This window comes from Anomaloglossus baeobatrachus, chromosome 4 (assembly GCF_048569485.1).
Source record: "Anomaloglossus baeobatrachus isolate aAnoBae1 chromosome 4, aAnoBae1.hap1, whole genome shotgun sequence".
NCBI classification, from domain to species: Eukaryota; Metazoa; Chordata; class Amphibia; order Anura; family Aromobatidae; genus Anomaloglossus; species Anomaloglossus baeobatrachus.
The window spans coordinates 402,458,172-402,474,641 of record NC_134356.1 but is presented as its reverse complement, the minus strand read 5'-3'; the positions used below and the strand labels follow the sequence as shown (position 1 = coordinate 402,474,641).

General features: G+C 50.3%; 1 protein-coding gene across 1 annotated transcript in view; it reads right to left on the bottom strand.

Moving 5' to 3' along the window:
* The window catches only part of KIN (Kin17 DNA and RNA binding protein), a 79,622-nt gene that overhangs the window by 40,801 nt on the left and 22,351 nt on the right, over nt 1–16,470 (bottom strand). Inside the window, exons 5-6 of the mRNA XM_075342596.1 lie at nt 2,556–2,737; nt 765–813 (exon numbers count right to left, since the gene is read on the bottom strand). Of these exons, the coding sequence (XP_075198711.1) occupies nt 765–813; nt 2,556–2,737 (231 nt within the window). The remainder of the gene's footprint in view (nt 1–764; nt 814–2,555; nt 2,738–16,470) is intronic.

Below are 16,470 nucleotides of genomic sequence, written 5' to 3'. Positions count from 1 at the left end.
CCACTAACATTAAGTACAACATGTCAGAAAAAAATAATCTCAGAATCACTGGAATATGTTCCAGAGTTATCACCTCAAAGTGATGCTGGTCAGATTTAAAAAATGAGACTCGTTCATTAACCTACAGAGTGGCTCGGTCCTTAAGGGGGTTGTCCACTAATTCTCATTCCCCATGTTCACTCCCATAAAAATAAATAAGCCTATACTCCTCTCCGATGCAGTTGCGGTTTCAGCGATGAATGAAGCCACGCCCCCTGGGCCATGTGACATTGTATGACACACGGGCCTTGTGACCAATCAGTGTCGGCTTCTTTCACCCCACCTTTAGACGTTTAAGCAGGAAGTCAGTGCAGCACTCACGTTCTGCTAAAATGTCCGAAAGCAAAGAAACAAATGCAGGGTGCTGATTGGTCACATGCCCGAGTGTCATATCACGTGGACCCTGGGAATGCAGCTTTAAACATCGCTGGACCCACGGCCACACTGGAGATTATAGGCTTATTTATTTTAACGGGGGTGAACAAGGGGTTGTCCAAGTAGTAGACAACTCGTTGAAGGGGTTAAATAAAAAATAGTGGTATGCAGAGCACAAATCAAAGATTCAGTCACTCTTGACCTAACTATGTACACAAATGGAATATCAGAGCTCTTTGTCCCTGTGTTATCGCCATAAACAGTCTAAAATGGGAAAACTTTTAATTAATTGACTTGATTATTTAGATCACAAAAAAAAAAAATCACGATCAAAAGTAAGGGAAACATACCCTTCTCTTCCTCACTTTCTCTGTTCAATTCTGTGTACACAGGAGTCTCCTGCAATCACAAACATTCAGATTTACAGCATGCCAGAAACCAAGGTCTTCATTATTGGCTGCTCTGGATTATAATGCAGAATGTATACACTAACTATAAAACACATGAGGCATTCCTAACGTTTTCTCAAGGATTCCGAATAGGTTGGAAAGATGTCAACATTCAGCGTCACACAGAATTTAAGTTATACTGAGCTGGGGCGGGTGCAAAGAAGAGGAATAGGTGGACTGTAATATCAAGGCAGGGTATTAAGCCCTTTACGACCGGACGATTCTGCTCTTCCCGTTTTTTGGGGGGGTTTTTTGCCATTCTTCGTCCGAGAAACGTAACTTTTTTTAATTTCTCAGTCAATATGGTAATGTGAGGGCTTGTTTTTTATTTTGCGGAACCAGTTGTACTTTTAAACCAAGAGTCTTACAATATAGTGTACCGAAAACTGCAAAAAATTCCAAATGTGGAAAAAATGCAAAAAAAAAAAGTGCAATTGCACAATTATTTTTGAGATATTTTATTCACTGTGTTCACTACATGGTAAAACTGATGTGTTGGTGTGGTGCCTGAGGTCGGTGCGAGTTCGTAGACACCAAACATATGTTTACGTTTATCTAAGGGGTTAAAAAAAAATGAGAAGTTTGTCCGAAAAAAGTGGCATACGTTTTGCGACATTTTCCATGACCCATAGTGTTCTCATCTTTTGGTATCTGTGCCTCAATGACTATTTTTTGCATCTCCAGCTGACATTTTTAACCGTACTATTTTTGCACAGATGCTACGTTTTGATCGCTTGTTATTGCATTTAGGGCAAAATCTGCGGCAACCAAAAAAACCTTACTTTTTGCTGCTACGTTGTTTACCGATCAGATTAATTGATTTTATATTTTGATAGATCGGGCATTTCTGAACGCGTCAAAACCAAAAAAGTGTGTATATTTTTTTAACCCTTTAATTTTCAATGGGGCGAAAGGGCGGTGATTTGAACTTTTAGGTTTTTTTAATTTATTTTTTAAAAACTTTTTTTTTTTTATTATACTAGGTCCCCTAGGGGACTATAACGATCAGCAGTCTGATCGCCAATTCATTTCTCCCGATCAGAGCACCATCATTCAGACCGGGAGAAATGGTAATTTCTTGTAACAGCCAGTCCTCGGCTGTTTGTTTACAGGACCTTAGTCATGTGAGCAGAAGAATAGTCACATGACCCTGGGCTACCATGACAAAAACCTCACTTCATATGACTTCTAGTATCTGCCTCTAAGTACATTTTCAGCACGATTCCGGTTATAATGGCCCTGTCACTTATTGACAGCGCTATTTAAGGGGTTAAAAGCACGGGCTGATAACGATTCCGCTCGTGCCTGGCAGGCACACGTCAGCTGTAGAAATCAGCTGAGATGTGCGCTAATCTCCCCTGGCTGCCGGCAGCAGCCGTGACACAAACACTATGACCGATAGGACGTAATTTTACCGCCCGCCGTCGTTAAGGGGTTAAACAAAGGCTTAGGGGCGATCTTATTACAATGTACAAATATATGAGGGGACAAGTACAGAGCTCTTTATAAATGGACTGTTTTACACCTAGGCCTGCAACAAGGCCAAGGGAACTAGTCTGATTGCTTTAAGAAGAGCTGGGAAGGAGACCCGCAGATTAATGTTTGTCCTCAGATAAGGCCAATAAGATTCTGATGACATGATTACTTAGAGGTTTCATATGCTACACCTTGAGGTTCTAGGCATAAACATACCTCCTCATTTTCATTCTTGCCCCTTTTAACTTGTTCTTCGATAAATTTAGCCGTCCTCTCCTCATCATCAAGATCTTGTTTCTTCTTTTTCTCTAGTTCCTGCTGTCTCTTGATGGTTTCTGGGTCCCGGTCTATGTATTGAATGTACCAGCCCTTTGGCGTTTCATCCACTTTACATAAACCTATACAGATATAAAAAGTAGTCAGAAAGATTAGTCAGACCTAGCTAAATCAAACCAATACGTTTAGGATGGAGATATTAGCCAAAAGATGATAAATCTACCTAAGAGTGATGCAAATAGGTTAAAGAAGGGAATTTTGTTTACTTACCGTAAATTCCTTTTCTTCTAGCTCCAATTGGGAGACCCAGACAATTGGGTGTATAGCTATTGCCTCTGGAGGCCACACAAAGTATTACACTTAAAAGTGTAAGGCCCCTCCCCTTCTGGCTATACACCCCCAGTGGGATCACTGGCTCACCAGTTTTAGTGCCAAAGCAAGAAGGAGGAAAGCCAATAACTGGTTTAAAGACCAATTCAATCCGAGGAAACATCGGAGAACTGAACCATACCACATGAACAACATGTGTACCCGAAAAAACAGAAAAACCCCGAGAAAACAGGGCGGGTGCTGGGTCTCCCAATTGGAGCTAGAAGAAAAGGAATTTACGGTAAGTAAACAAAATTCCCTTCTTCTTTGTCGCTCCATTGGGAGACCCAGACAATTGGGATGTCCAAAAGCAATCCCTGGGTGGGTAAAAGAATACCTCATGATAGGGCCGTCAAACGGCCCTCTCCTACAGGTGGCCAACCGCCGCCTGAATGACTTATCTACCTAGGCTGGCGTCTGCCGAAGCGTAGGTATGCATCTGATAATGCTTGGTAAAAGTAAGTAGACTCGACCAGGTGGGTGCCTGACACACCTGCTGAGCCGTAGCCTGGTGCCGTAATGCCCAGGATGCACCCACGGCTCTGGTAGAATGGGCCTTCGGCCTTGAGAGAACCAGAAGCCCAGTAGAACTGTAGGTTTCAAGAATTGGTTCCTCGAGCCCCCGAGCAAGGGTGGATCTGGAAGCTTGCGACTGTTTACGCCGACCAGCGACAAGGACAAAGAGTGCATCCGGGTGGCGCAGGAGCGCCATGCGGGAAGTAGAACCTGAGTGCTCTCACCAGAACCAACAGATGCAAATCTTTCTGAAATTGATGGACTGGACGAGGACACAAAGAAGGTGAGGTGATATCCTGATTGATATGAAAATGGGATACCACCTTAGGGAGAAATTCCGGAACCGGACGCAGAACTACCCTGTCCTGGTGAAGGACCAGGAAGGGAGTTTGTATGAGAGCGTTGCTAGCTCGGAAACTCTCCTAAGAGACGAGACCGTTACTAGAAGGCCACTTCCCGTGAAAAACGGGAAGGGAGACATCCTTCAAAGGCTCGAAAGGCGGCATCTGGAGAGCAATTAGAACCTTGTTCAGATCTCAGGGCTCTAACGGCCGCTTGTACGGAGTGCTGAGAAGACAAACTCCCCGTAGGAACGTGCGTACCTGAGGAAGTCGTCGTTTCTGAAAAAATACAGATAGCGCTGAGACTTGTCCCTAAAGGGAACTGAGCGACAACCCATTTTCCTACCTAGATTGCAGGAAGGAAGGAAACATAGACGATGCAACCGGCCAGGGAGAAACACCCTGCGCCGAGCACCGAAATAAGAACATCTTCCACGTCCTGTGGTCAATCTTGGCGGACGTTGGTATGCTAGCCTGTCTCATGGTGGCAACCACGTCCTGAGGTAATCCTGACGACACTAGGTTCCAGGACTCAATGCCACACCATCCGGTTGAGGGCCGTAGAATTCAAATGGAAGAATGGCCCTTGAGACAGCCAGTCTGATTGGTCTGGTAGTGCCCCCGGTTAGCCTACCGTGAGGCACCACAGAACCGAGTACCACAACATCCTCGGCCAATTTGTAGCGACGAGGATGGCGCGGCCGCAGTCGGTCTTGATCTAGCGCAGTACTCTGGGCAACAATGCCAGAGGTGGCACCTAAGGTAGCTGGAACTGCGACCAATGCTGAACTAAGGCGTTTGCCGCCAGAGCTCGATGATTGTGAAACCGTGCCATGAAGCTGGCACATTGTTGTTGTGCCGTGACGCCATTAGATCGACGTCCGGCCTCTGTCAGCGGCGCCAGATCTCCTGAAACCCGTCCGGGTGAGGAGACCATACTCTTTCGGCCACACCTCAGCGACTTAGGAAGTCAGCTTCCTAGTTTCCACACTTGGGATGTGAATTGTGGATATGGTGGATGCCGTGTCTTCCACCCACATCAGAACCTGCCGGACTTCCTGGAAGGCTTGCCGGTTGCGCGTTCTTCCTTGGTGGTTGATGTATGCCACCGCTGTGGAGCTTTCCGACTGAAGTCGGATATGCTTGCTCTCCAGCCGCTGTTGGAAGGATTGTAGGGCAAGATACACTGCTCTGTGTTCAAGAACATTGATCTGAAGAGTGGACTCTTGCTGAGTCCACGTACCCTGAGCGCCGTATTGGAGAAAAACTGCTCCCCACCCTGATAGACTCGCGTCTGTCGTAACTATCGCCCAGGACGGGGATAGGAAGGACCTTCTTTTTGACCAAGAGGTGAGAAGAAGCCACCACCGTAGAGATTCCTTGGCCGCCTGAGAAAGAACGACGACTCTGTTGAGGGACGTCGACTCCTCGTCCCATTGGCGGAGAATGTCCCATTGTAGTGGACGTAGTAAAACTGCGCGAAAGGAACTGCCTCCATTGCTACCATCTTACGTAGGAAGTGCATGAGGCGTCTCAATGTGTGCGACTGGTTCTTAAAGAAGAGCTTGCAGCCCGTAGTGAATGCTGTTTGTCTAGCGGCAGCTTCACTATCGCTGAGAGAGTAAGAAACTCTATGCCTAGATATGTTATCGATAGAGTCGGGGTCGGATCTGACTTTAAAAAGTTGATGATCCACCCAAAACTCTAGAGAGTCTCCAGCGCAACGTTCGGGCAGTGTTGGCATGTTTCCTAAGAGAGTGCCTTGACAAGTAGATCGTCTAAATACGGGACCACAGAGTGACCCTGAGAGTGCAGGACTGTGACTACTGCTGCCCTGACCTTGGCGAAGACCAGTTGGACTGTCGCTAGCCGGAAGGTAGAGCTACGAACAGAGGGTGTTCGTCTCCTATAACGAAGCGTAGAAACGCTAGTGCTCTGGATCAATCGGCACGTGTGGATAAGCATCCTTGATGCCTAATGATGCTAGGAAATATCCTTGGGACCTTGAGGCGATGACATGGCGGAGGGATTCCATCCGGAACCGCCTGGTGTCCACGAGCTTGCTGAGCATTTTTAGATCCAGAACGGGACGGAACGGCCCGTTGTTATAGGTACCGCAAAGAATTTGGGGTAAAAACCGTGACCTTGTTCCTGAAGAGGAACGGGGGTCATCACTCTTTCTGCCTATAGAGTGCACCCTGTTTGCAGAAGAGCAGCGGCCCGGCCGGGAGGTGGAGAAATTCTGAAGAATCGAGTTGGAGGACGAGAAGTGAGCTCTATCCTGTACCCGTGAGACAGAATGTCTCACACTCAATGGTCATTGACCTATGGCAGCTAAATATCGCCACGGGAGAGCCTGCTACCGACCGAGGCCGCAAGTCATGAGGAAGCCGCCTTGGAAGCGGGTTTTCAGACTGTCGCTTTTTTGGGCGAGACTGAGCCCGCTAAGAATCTTAGCTCCTCTGATCCTTTTGAGTCCACATTGGACGAGGAAAAATGGGACCTGCCCGAGCCTCGAAAAGGCCGAAAACCCCGACTGCCTCTTGCTCTGTTGGGGTTTGTTGTGTCCGGGCTGAGGAAAGGATGAATCCTTACCCCTGGACTGTTTGATGGTTACATCCAACGCTCACCAAACAGTCGGTCAGCAGAAAAAGGCAACTGGTTAGGCAACCTTTTTTGGAAGCAGAATCTGCCTTCCATTCACTTAACGAGCAGACCAGGCTCTGCTTAAAAACACGGAGTAGCGGAGGCTACCGCCGCACGGTTCGCAGAGTCCAGGACAACCTGAATCGCGTAAGAAACAAATGCAGACATTTGAGAGGTTAAGGATGCCACCTGCGGCACAGATGTACGTGTAACCGTGTCAATCTGTGTAAGACAAGCTGAAATAGCTTGGAGTGCCCCAAGGGAGAGAATGCCGGAGCCAACGTGCGCCGACAGCCTCATAGATGGCTTTCGACCAGAGATCCATCTGTCTGTCAGTGGCATCTTTGAGTTTGCAGTTCCATCTCCCACTGCAACTATGGATCTAGCTACAAGCCTGGAGATTGGAGGATGCCGCTCGGGACATTGGGTCCAGTCCTTGACCAAGTCAGGGGACAGGGATAACGTGTATCCTAAGCCGTTTGGAGAAGCGCATATCTGGATAAGCGTGGTGTTCCTGGACTGCCTCTCTGAAGGCAGAGTGGTCCAGAAAAATACGTGAAGCTGACTCCTCCACTGGAGGAGCTGTGAGAAATAACCCACATTCTATAGATGGACGCTATAAGATTATTTACTATGGCGTCACAATCAGGTGTATCCAGATTGAGAGCGGTCTCAGGATCAGAATCCTGAGCCGCTACTTCCGCCTCATTACACAGCGAGTCCTTCTGTTAGGACCCTGATGAAACCGAGGCCGCTCATAGCGAGCCCCTGTCTGGGACTGACATCCGTGCAGAGCCGTGACTCTGGGATGCGTGTGACATTCCCGGAGCTGTTAGTTATTCACACTGAGGGGGGCCATGGATCAAAGATTCAACAGTGCCCATATTGTGAGAGACATGTCCGGACTGCTAGGCTTCTAGTATCATAGCCATAGTCTCAGAAAAACTGTCAGTAAATACTGCAGACACCGTCCTCATCCCCTGGCCATTAGTGCATACAATGGGAGTCTATGTCCCTGCCGGCCGTATAGCCGTACATGCTGTACCAGCTGTATAGAAAAACATGTGGTTCTGCACCTTTGTTTTACACAGAGAATATGCTGATAACTCCTCCGCATAATCCAGGAGGGTATATACAACGTGCGACCAAACAGTGCAATGTATATAGTACAAGCATATCTATAAGTGCACTTCTGCACTAGTGGGGTTAGCACCACAGGTGCTGCTTAACGCCTGTTACAGCGATTGTGTGACTATCAGAATGCCAGGGTCTTCCACACTTGTCTCTGTATCGTACAGAAACTGACACTAATGGCTGCCGGTGTCCTTGTAGAGAAGGAAGCCGTGGGCGTGCCTGAGAAAGTGCGGGAATCCGGATTCACAGTGCACACAGTGAGAGGGGTGGAGTATGCAAAACATACTCCAGCTCTCAGCTCTGCTCTATGCAGCGTCACGCCCCTACCCTGACTGTCAGGGCTGTGGGCGGTAACGAAGGGAGACTAGGCCCAGAAGCCGGGGACTCGAGTTAACAGCGCGGCCGCCGTAAAAGCGCGGGCCGCGCTGAAGTCCCCGGCGCACCACAAGTGCCAGCCGCGCCGCAGTTCCAGCGGCCGGCGCGACCGATTCATAGAAGTGGCCAGCGTCCCGCCCCTCTCCTGACTGGCAGGTCTGGGGGCGGGAACGAACGGAGCAGGCCGCAAAAGCCGGGGACTCTAGTTATCAGCGCGGCCGCCGTAAAAGCGCGGGCCGCGCTGAAGTCCCCGGCGCACCACAAGTGCCAGCCGCGCCGCTGCCAGCGGCCGGCGCGACCGATTCCTGGAAGTGGCCAGCGTCCCGCCCCTCTCCTGACTGGCAGGTCTGGGGGCGGGAACGAACGGAAGCAGGCCGCAAAAGCCGGGGACTCTAGTTATCAGCGCGGCCGCCGTAAAAGCGCAGGCCGCGCTGAAGTCCCCGGCGCACTACAAGTGCCAGCCGCGCCGCAGTCCCAGCGGCCGGCGCGACCAATTCCCATAAGTGAGCCTGCTTCAGCAAAGCTGAATGAGGCCATGGCACAGGCGCCGCAGCGCTGATGTCCCCCGGCGCACTACAACACCCAGCATGCTGCGGTGTGAGCGCCAAATGCACGGGGACACAGAGTACCTTGAGGAAGCAGGGCCATGTCCCTGATGTACTCCGCTCCATCCAGCATCTTCTCCAGGGGCTGTAGATGGAGCACGGTCTCAGTGCCTGGAGACCGGTAAATCCCACTTCACCCAGAGCCCTGTAAAAAGGGATGGGGAAGGAATCAGCATGTGGGCTCCTGCCGCCGTACCCGCAATGGGTACCTCAACCTTACAAACACCTCCGACATACAGTGGGGTGAGAAGGGAGCATGCTGGGGACACTATATGTGTCCTCTTTTCTTCCATCCGACATAGTCAGCAGCTGCTGCTGACTAAAAAGTGGAGCTATGCGTGGATGTGTTGCCTCCTTCGCACAAAGCACAAAACTGGTGAGCCAGTGATCCCACTGGGGGTGTATAGCCAGAAGGGGAGGGGCCTTACACTTTTAAGTGTAATACTTTGTGTGGCCTCCAGAGGCAATAGCTATACACCCAATTGTCTGGGTCTCCCAATGGAGCGACAAAGAAATACATACACATACAATAAAAGGAAGATTACCATCTTAAAAAGTTGATAGTTTATATCTAGAATATGCCATTGTTTTATGATTAGTGGCCAGTGACCCCCAATGATCTGTATCACTTTTTAGTTTATCCTGCACAGTGGCATTTTCAGCTACTTGCCTGTCAAAGGAACAGAAGTTAAAGTGAAAAAAACTGATGACACGTCCATAAGACAAGTGTGAACAGGTGCAATCTGAAATGCTAAAACACGCAAACATTGAATATGGGAATTGGGACATGCATTTCTGCTAAGGAAACACTACAATTTTATAGATGGGCAGGAACCTGCTAATAGGAAATGAAAAAACTGATTTTTGTGTACTCACCGTAAAATCGTTTTCTCTTAGCCATCATTGGGGGACACAGGACCATGGGTGTTATGCTGCCTATCCATAGGACGACACTAAGTAGATGCAAAAGCATAGCTCCTCCTCTGCAGTATACACCCCCTGGCCGGGCCAGGCAAGCTCAGTTTTAGTACACAAGCAGTAGGAGAAAAAAAAAACAGTAAAAACTTACAACAGAGGAACATGAGAAAAAAAAAAAAAAAAAATTAACCAAATCAGGTACTGAGAGAACCAAGGCCCAACAGGGCAACAGGGTGGGTGCTGTGTCCCCCAATGATGGCTAAGAGAAAACGATTTTACGGTGAGTACACAAAAATCCATTTTTTTTCTGATGCCTCATTGGGGGACACAGGACCATGGGACGTCCTAAAGCAGCCCATGGGTGGGAAACAAAAGAAGACAACACAAACCAAGGACTAGGAACCAGTCCCAGACAGCCTGGAGCGCCTACTGAGAGAGGTGCTCTACTGCAGTTTTCAGAATTTTCCTACCCAGATTTGCCTCAGTTGAAACCTGGGTATGGACTCTGTAATGCTTTGAAAACGTATGTAGGCTAGACGAGGTCGCAGCCTTACACACCTGTTCCACTGAAGCCCGATGCCGAATGGCCCACGAAGCGCCAACTGCTCGCGTGGAATGAGCCCGCAGCCCACTAGGAATGGGCTTGAGTTGCAAGCGGTAGACTTCCTGGATCGCAGAGCGAATCCAGCGAGCCAGCGTCTCCTTTGAAGCTGCCTGTCCCTTCTTAGGCCCCTCAGGAATGACGAACAAAGAGTCAGTTTTCCTAAAGGGGGCTGTCCTGGATATGTAATATCTGAGAGCTCTGACGAGGTCTAACGAATGCAGAGAACTTTCCACCCTGTGAACCGGGTGTGGACAAAAGGAAGGCAGAACAATGTCCTCGTTCAAATGAAACGGGGTAAGAACCTTTGGAAGGAAATCCGGAAGGGGGCGCAGAACCACCTTGTCCTGGTGAAAGATCAGAAAAGGCTCGCGGCAAGAGAGTGCTGCTAGCTCCGAAACCTGTCTGATGGACGTAATTGCCACCAAGAATGTTACCTTCCAGGACAGAAGAGCAAGGGAGGATTCCTTGAGGGGTTCAAAGGGAGACCTCTGGAGACCGTCCAGAACGAGGTTGAGGTCCCATGGTTCCAGTGGCCGTTTGTAAGGGGGAACTAGATGGGAAACGCCCTGGAGGAAGGTCTTGACTTGCGGTTTTTGAGCCAGGCAGTATTGGTAGAAGATTGAGAGCGCTGAGACCTGCCCTTTAAGGGAACTGAGAGCCAACCCCGCTTGCAAGCCAGACTGTAGAAAGTCGACAATTCTGGGGATGGCCAAAGGCATAGGCTGGACGTTAGTTTCCCTGCACCATGAAAGGAAGATTTTCCACGTACGGTGGTAAATGCGGGATGAAGCAGGCTTTCGGGCGCTGATCATGGTGGCAATAACCGCGGGGGAGAATCCCGCTCTTGTTAATACCCAGGTCTCAATGCCCATGCCGTCAGCTTCAGGGATCTGGAGTTCTGATGGGAAATGGGCCCCTGGGTCAGCAAGTCTGGGATGTCTGGAAGACGCCACGGTGCATCTGTGAGCATTTGTACTAATTCGGCGTACCAGGCACGCCTGGGCCAGTCCGGTGCTATCAGTATCACCGGGACTCCCTCTGCCTTGATCTTCCCGATTACCCGCGGCAGCAGGGGTTGAGGTGGAAATATGTAAGGCAGGCGGAAGTGGTGCCAGGAGCAGACTAGAGCATCCGCGCTGATGGACTGCGGGTCGCGTGACCTGGCTATGAACGCGGGTACCTTTGCATTCAACCTTGAGGCCATTAGGTCCACGTCTGGTGTGCCCCAGCGAGTGTAGATGTGTAGAAACACATCTGGGTGGAGAGACCATTCTCCGGCAGCCAGGCCTTGGCGACCCAAAGTCTGCTACCCAGTTCTCTACCCCCGGTATGTGTACCGCTGATATCACTGATCCCGTCGATTCGGCCTAGCTGAGGATCTTGTGGGCCTCGAGATAAGCCGCTTTGCTGCGGGTGCCCCCCTGCCAATTGATATAGGCTACAGCTGTCGCATTGTCAGATTGGACTCGAATCTGACGATCCGCTAGCAGAGGGCAGAACGCTCTGAGTGCGAGGAAGATCGCGCGGAGTTCCAGGATATTGATTGGTAGGAAAGACTCCTGGGGCGTCCAACGTCTTTGAGCAGTGTGGTGCCGGTACACTGCTCCCCAGCCTAGGAGGCTGGAGTCCGTGGTCAGGACCAGCCAGTTCACTGGGAGAAAAGATCTCCCCTTCGATAGGGATGAGGACCGAAGCCACCAGCGGAGTGCGTATCTGACTGAAGGCGTCAGGTGAAGATGTCTGTCCAGGGAGAAGGGGCTCTTGTCCCAGGCTGCTAGAAGGGCTAGCTGCAGTGGGCGGAGGTGCAGTTGAGCAAAGGGTACTGCTTCCATAGCCGACACCATCCTGCCGAGCACTTTCATGCTGAATCGAATGGAGCGAGACGGAGGACGTAGAAGGCAGCGTACCACTCGTTGAAGAGCGAACGCCTTGTCCTGAGGGAGAAGGATCAAGCCCCGACGGGTGTCCAGGGACATGCCCAGGAAGGTGATGGATCGTGATGGGATCGGGGATGATTTGTCCAGATTCACTAGCCACCCTAAGCGGGATAGGGTGTCCACAGTGATCTGTACGCTGGTTGAGCAGTCGCGGAAGGAGGGGGCCTTGATGAGGAGGTCGTCCCAGTAAGGGAGAACTACTACTCCCCTGGCGTGAAGGACGCTCATGGCGGCCGCCATGACTTTGGTGAAGACCCTTGGTGCGGTGGCAAGGCCGAAAGGTAGAGCTACGAATTTAAAGTGGGAGTCCTGAATTGCGAAGCGGAGGAACTTTTGGTGATCTGGGGCAATGGGTATGTGCAGGTACGCGTCCTTTATGTCTATGGAGGCGAGGAATTCCCCTTCGACCATGGATGCAATAATGGACCTTAGGGACTCCATTCTGAATCTCCGTACGTGCACATGTTTGTTTAGGTGTTTGAGGTGCAGGATGGGTCGAACTGACCCATCCTTTTTGGGGACCACAAAGAGGTTGGAATAAAACCCCCCGAACTTCTTGTCGTCTGGGACAGGTGGTATCACTCCTGCTGTTTGGAGCGAGTGGATTGCTGAGAAAAAAGCTTTGCGTCGTTTTCGAGTCTTTGGGGGTTTGAGAGAAAGAACCGACTCGGGGGTCCGAAATTCTATGTGTTAACCGGAAGACACAAGGTCTCGCACCCATTTGTCGTCTGAGGCAGCAGCCCAGATGTGTTGAAAGAGCCGCAGTCGACCTCCTACAATGAGGAGTGCTTCTTCCGGGGCGCCGAAGGAGTCATGAGGGGGGGAAAACGTAGTGGCCGAGTCTCCCTAGTCCTGGACTGTTTCGGTCTAGGCTGCCATGACAAAGTGGGTTTCGGGGAGAGCTGAGGTCGGTCCCTGCGTAGTCCGCGGCTGGTGGCGGGGACAGCACGGGATGTCGACCAACCAAATGAGTTCCGAAAGGAGCGGAACAAGGACTGTGGACGTCTGGTGAAGGACGTCCTGGACTTCAGCTGGGGGAGTGAGGTACTCTTTCCTCCCGTGGCGTCAGAAATGAGCTTGTCCAGATGTTCGCCAAACAAATCGGTCTGGAAAAAAAGGGAAGGCCCGTGAGAGACTTCTTGGAGGCAGAGTCCGCTCGCCATTGTCGGAGCCAGAGAGCTCTACGGATGGCTACGGTATGAGGCGACAAACGCTGCGCAGGTAGCAGCGTCCATGGAGGCCTGGATGAGGTACTCCGCTGCAGCGGCAATTTGAGCTGTTACCTCTGTGAAGGTATGAGTGAACTGGGATTCCTCAAGCGAAGTGTTAAGCTAGTCTGCCCAAACCGAGATCGCCTTTGCGACCCACACAGAGGCAAAGGAGGGCGAGAGGGAGGAACCCGCAGACTCAAAAGCAGAGCGGGCGAGGTGCTCCACCTGTGTCTGTCGGGTCCTTGATGGAGGAACCATCAGGTAAACACAGGAGCGTCTTTGTGGTAAGGCGGGAGACCGGGGGGGGGGGGGGGGGTCGACCGAGGGCGGATCGGTCCAGCCCTTAAGGGCAGGTGAGGCAAAAGGGTACCGGGACTCCATGAGTTTTCGGTTACCGAAGCGCCTGTCAGGCTTCTCCCTTTGCTTTGTGAGGATATCCTGAAACTCTGGGTGATCAGGGAAAACCATTTGGGGTTTCCTTGCCCTCTTAAAGGAGATCGCATGGTCAGTGGTAGTGGATGGGGGATCCTCCACATGCAGAGTTTGGTTGATTGCTGCTATAAGGGAGTCTATTGCAGTTTGATCATCTGGGGGTGATGAAACCAAGGAATCTTCCTGGTACAAACAGCATTCTCCCTCCTCCAGCTCATCAGAAGCCGTGGAGCGTGTGGGAGAGCCTGGCCCTGTGTGCTCCCGAGGGAGAGCCCGCTGGAGACACCCGGCCGTGTGCTCTTTTCCTGATCCCTGCAACCGGTGAAGCATGTGCCCTGATTACCTCAGAAGGATCCTCCATAGGGGTATCCTCAGGCTGCGTTCCGTCCAGGGACCCAGAAGGGGGTGGAGGACGACATTGCATAGCCAGAACCAGGTTTTGTGACAGTTTTTCCATGGATTGGGACAAAAACTGTGCCCATTCCGGTGGGCTAGGGGCCCTAGGCTCTGGGCTGCCGGTTGCGGCGGTGGTGGCAGGGGGGTCTTGGGGGGCTATAGGGGCACAGGACTCAGAGAGAAGAGGTGTGTTTACGTGGTAGCTCAGCGTGGCAGGCAGTGCAGGCTGAATAATAGACTATGTGGGCCTTAGTACTCTTAGTGCCCTTAGATTTCTGCATGTTCCTAATAGGAGTATGCCAGGAGGGGGAGCAATGCTCAGCAGAGCTACAATTGAAGCAAGCACCTCACCAGAATCAGCCGATGGGCCTGTCCTCAGGAAGGATTAAGCTCTATGAAGATCTTCGCATGCTTTCCTGAGGGGGTGGGGCTTATTGCGGCCGTGGGGGGTGGGGCTTAGCACTAAAAGAGCGGGAAGATGAGTCAGTGTGCCCTCCCCTGCTGTGGGTAGTAAAAAAAAAAAAAAACGTCAGGAAGGGAGCTTCTGATAGTTTTCCTCCCTCTCCCTACAGGCAGCACACAGCTTGTCACAGGTGATTATCAGCGGCTTTTCTGCTAGAGCAAATAAACAGAGCAAATAAAAACAGCATGAGTCCCGGAGCCCTGGGCCCTCCCCCCTGCCACTGGGAAATTATCTGCAAGACTTTCTGCAAACAGCAGAACTTCCCCCTCCTCCAGCCAGCAAGCTAGAGAAAGTTAACACTGTGTGTGCAGAATCCTTGCTCCTTGCACATAAATACTGTAAATGTCCTGGGAGCCTTCCCTGCAGCGTCTTTTCTCCCTTTGTCTGGGAAACCAGTCAGGGGGGATCTCATCTTAAAACACTGCTTTCCAGGCAGTGAAAATAGCAGGGTCAGCTTGCTGTGTCGGTGTCCTATTCAACTCAGAGCCTGCAGAGAGGGGCTGAGGAATTGGGCTATCAGGCCCAGGATCCAGCGTCGCAGGAGGGGGTACGTGGAGGCGACACTCCACGTTCCCGCCCGTTGATGGTAGTGGGAGATCGGTCCCAAAAGGAAACAGTCGTCCTCAAAAAATAACAAACCTTGAAAGGAAGTGCCTCCTACAGACACTAAGCTAAAACTGAGCTTGCCTGGCCCGGCCAGGGGGTGTATATTGCAGAGGAGGAGCTATGCTTTTGCATCTACTTAGTGTCCTCCTATGGATAGGCTGCATAACACCCATGGTCCTGTGTTCCCCAATGAGGCGTCAGAGAAAAATCGCCTTATGATGCTGGGAAAGAATTGCTGGGCGGCACGGTAGCTCAGTGGTTAGCACTGCAGTCTTGCAGCGCTGGGGTCCTGGGTTCGAATCCAACCAAGGACACCATCTGCAAGGAGTTTGTATGTTCTCCCCATGTTCGTGTGGGTTTCCTCCGGGTACTCCGGTTTCCTCCCACACTCCAAAGACATACAGATAGTGACTTTAGATTGTGAGCCCCAATGGGGACAGTGTCCTTGATGTGTGTAAAGCGCTGCGGAATATGTTAGCGCTATATAATAAAGATTTGTTTTGTTTTTTTTTGTTTAAGTGCTCAGTCAGAAGGCATGACCCTACAATCTAAAAAGATCTTTTTGCTGCTCGCCCATAAAATTATAGGCTTTTTGAGCCCAGATAGAAACATTTTAGGTAAGGACCCAGCAAACAGTATGTCTTGATGCTGGCCTCACACAAAACTGGCCTTTTTGTGTGCCAAATGTCTCAATTTTTAAATTTATTTTGTTAGCAGTAATTCATATGCAAACTACTATATTCAATGTTTGCATAGAGCAAGGAACAGAAATTAGTCATTCATTTAAAGGGAATCTGTCATGATGAATGAACACATATATACTATACTATTAATCCATATGCAAATATGGATGAAGTGCGTTACATGTTCAGAGCACTTCCCAGTTCTAGAACAAAAAATCCAAGTGAGCTGTCAGTCAAGCAGAAGGTGTTGGTCCTAAGCTTGGGAGGCAGAGTCTGTGGAAGGACTCTGATCCAGCAGAGAGCATTTCAGCCTCATATGCATTGAAATTACAACGTGGATTTTTTAACGGAGCAGAAGATTTTATAAAAGTTACAGAATGGCTTATCTTTCAACAAGGTACATGACTATATAAGCAGTTTGGAGGGTCTTAAATATGACAGATTCTCTTGAAATGGAGCCCAACTGCTGATTCATGCTGTCCGAAAAAAGGGCAGCATAAACTGGAGTGTCTCAATCATCGCAACAAAGAATGTTCCAGTCTGTATTGCTGCAGAGTTTCAGAAGAAACACAATTTTAAAAGCTGGCGAGACTGGGATGACTAAACAAAAAGGCAAGTG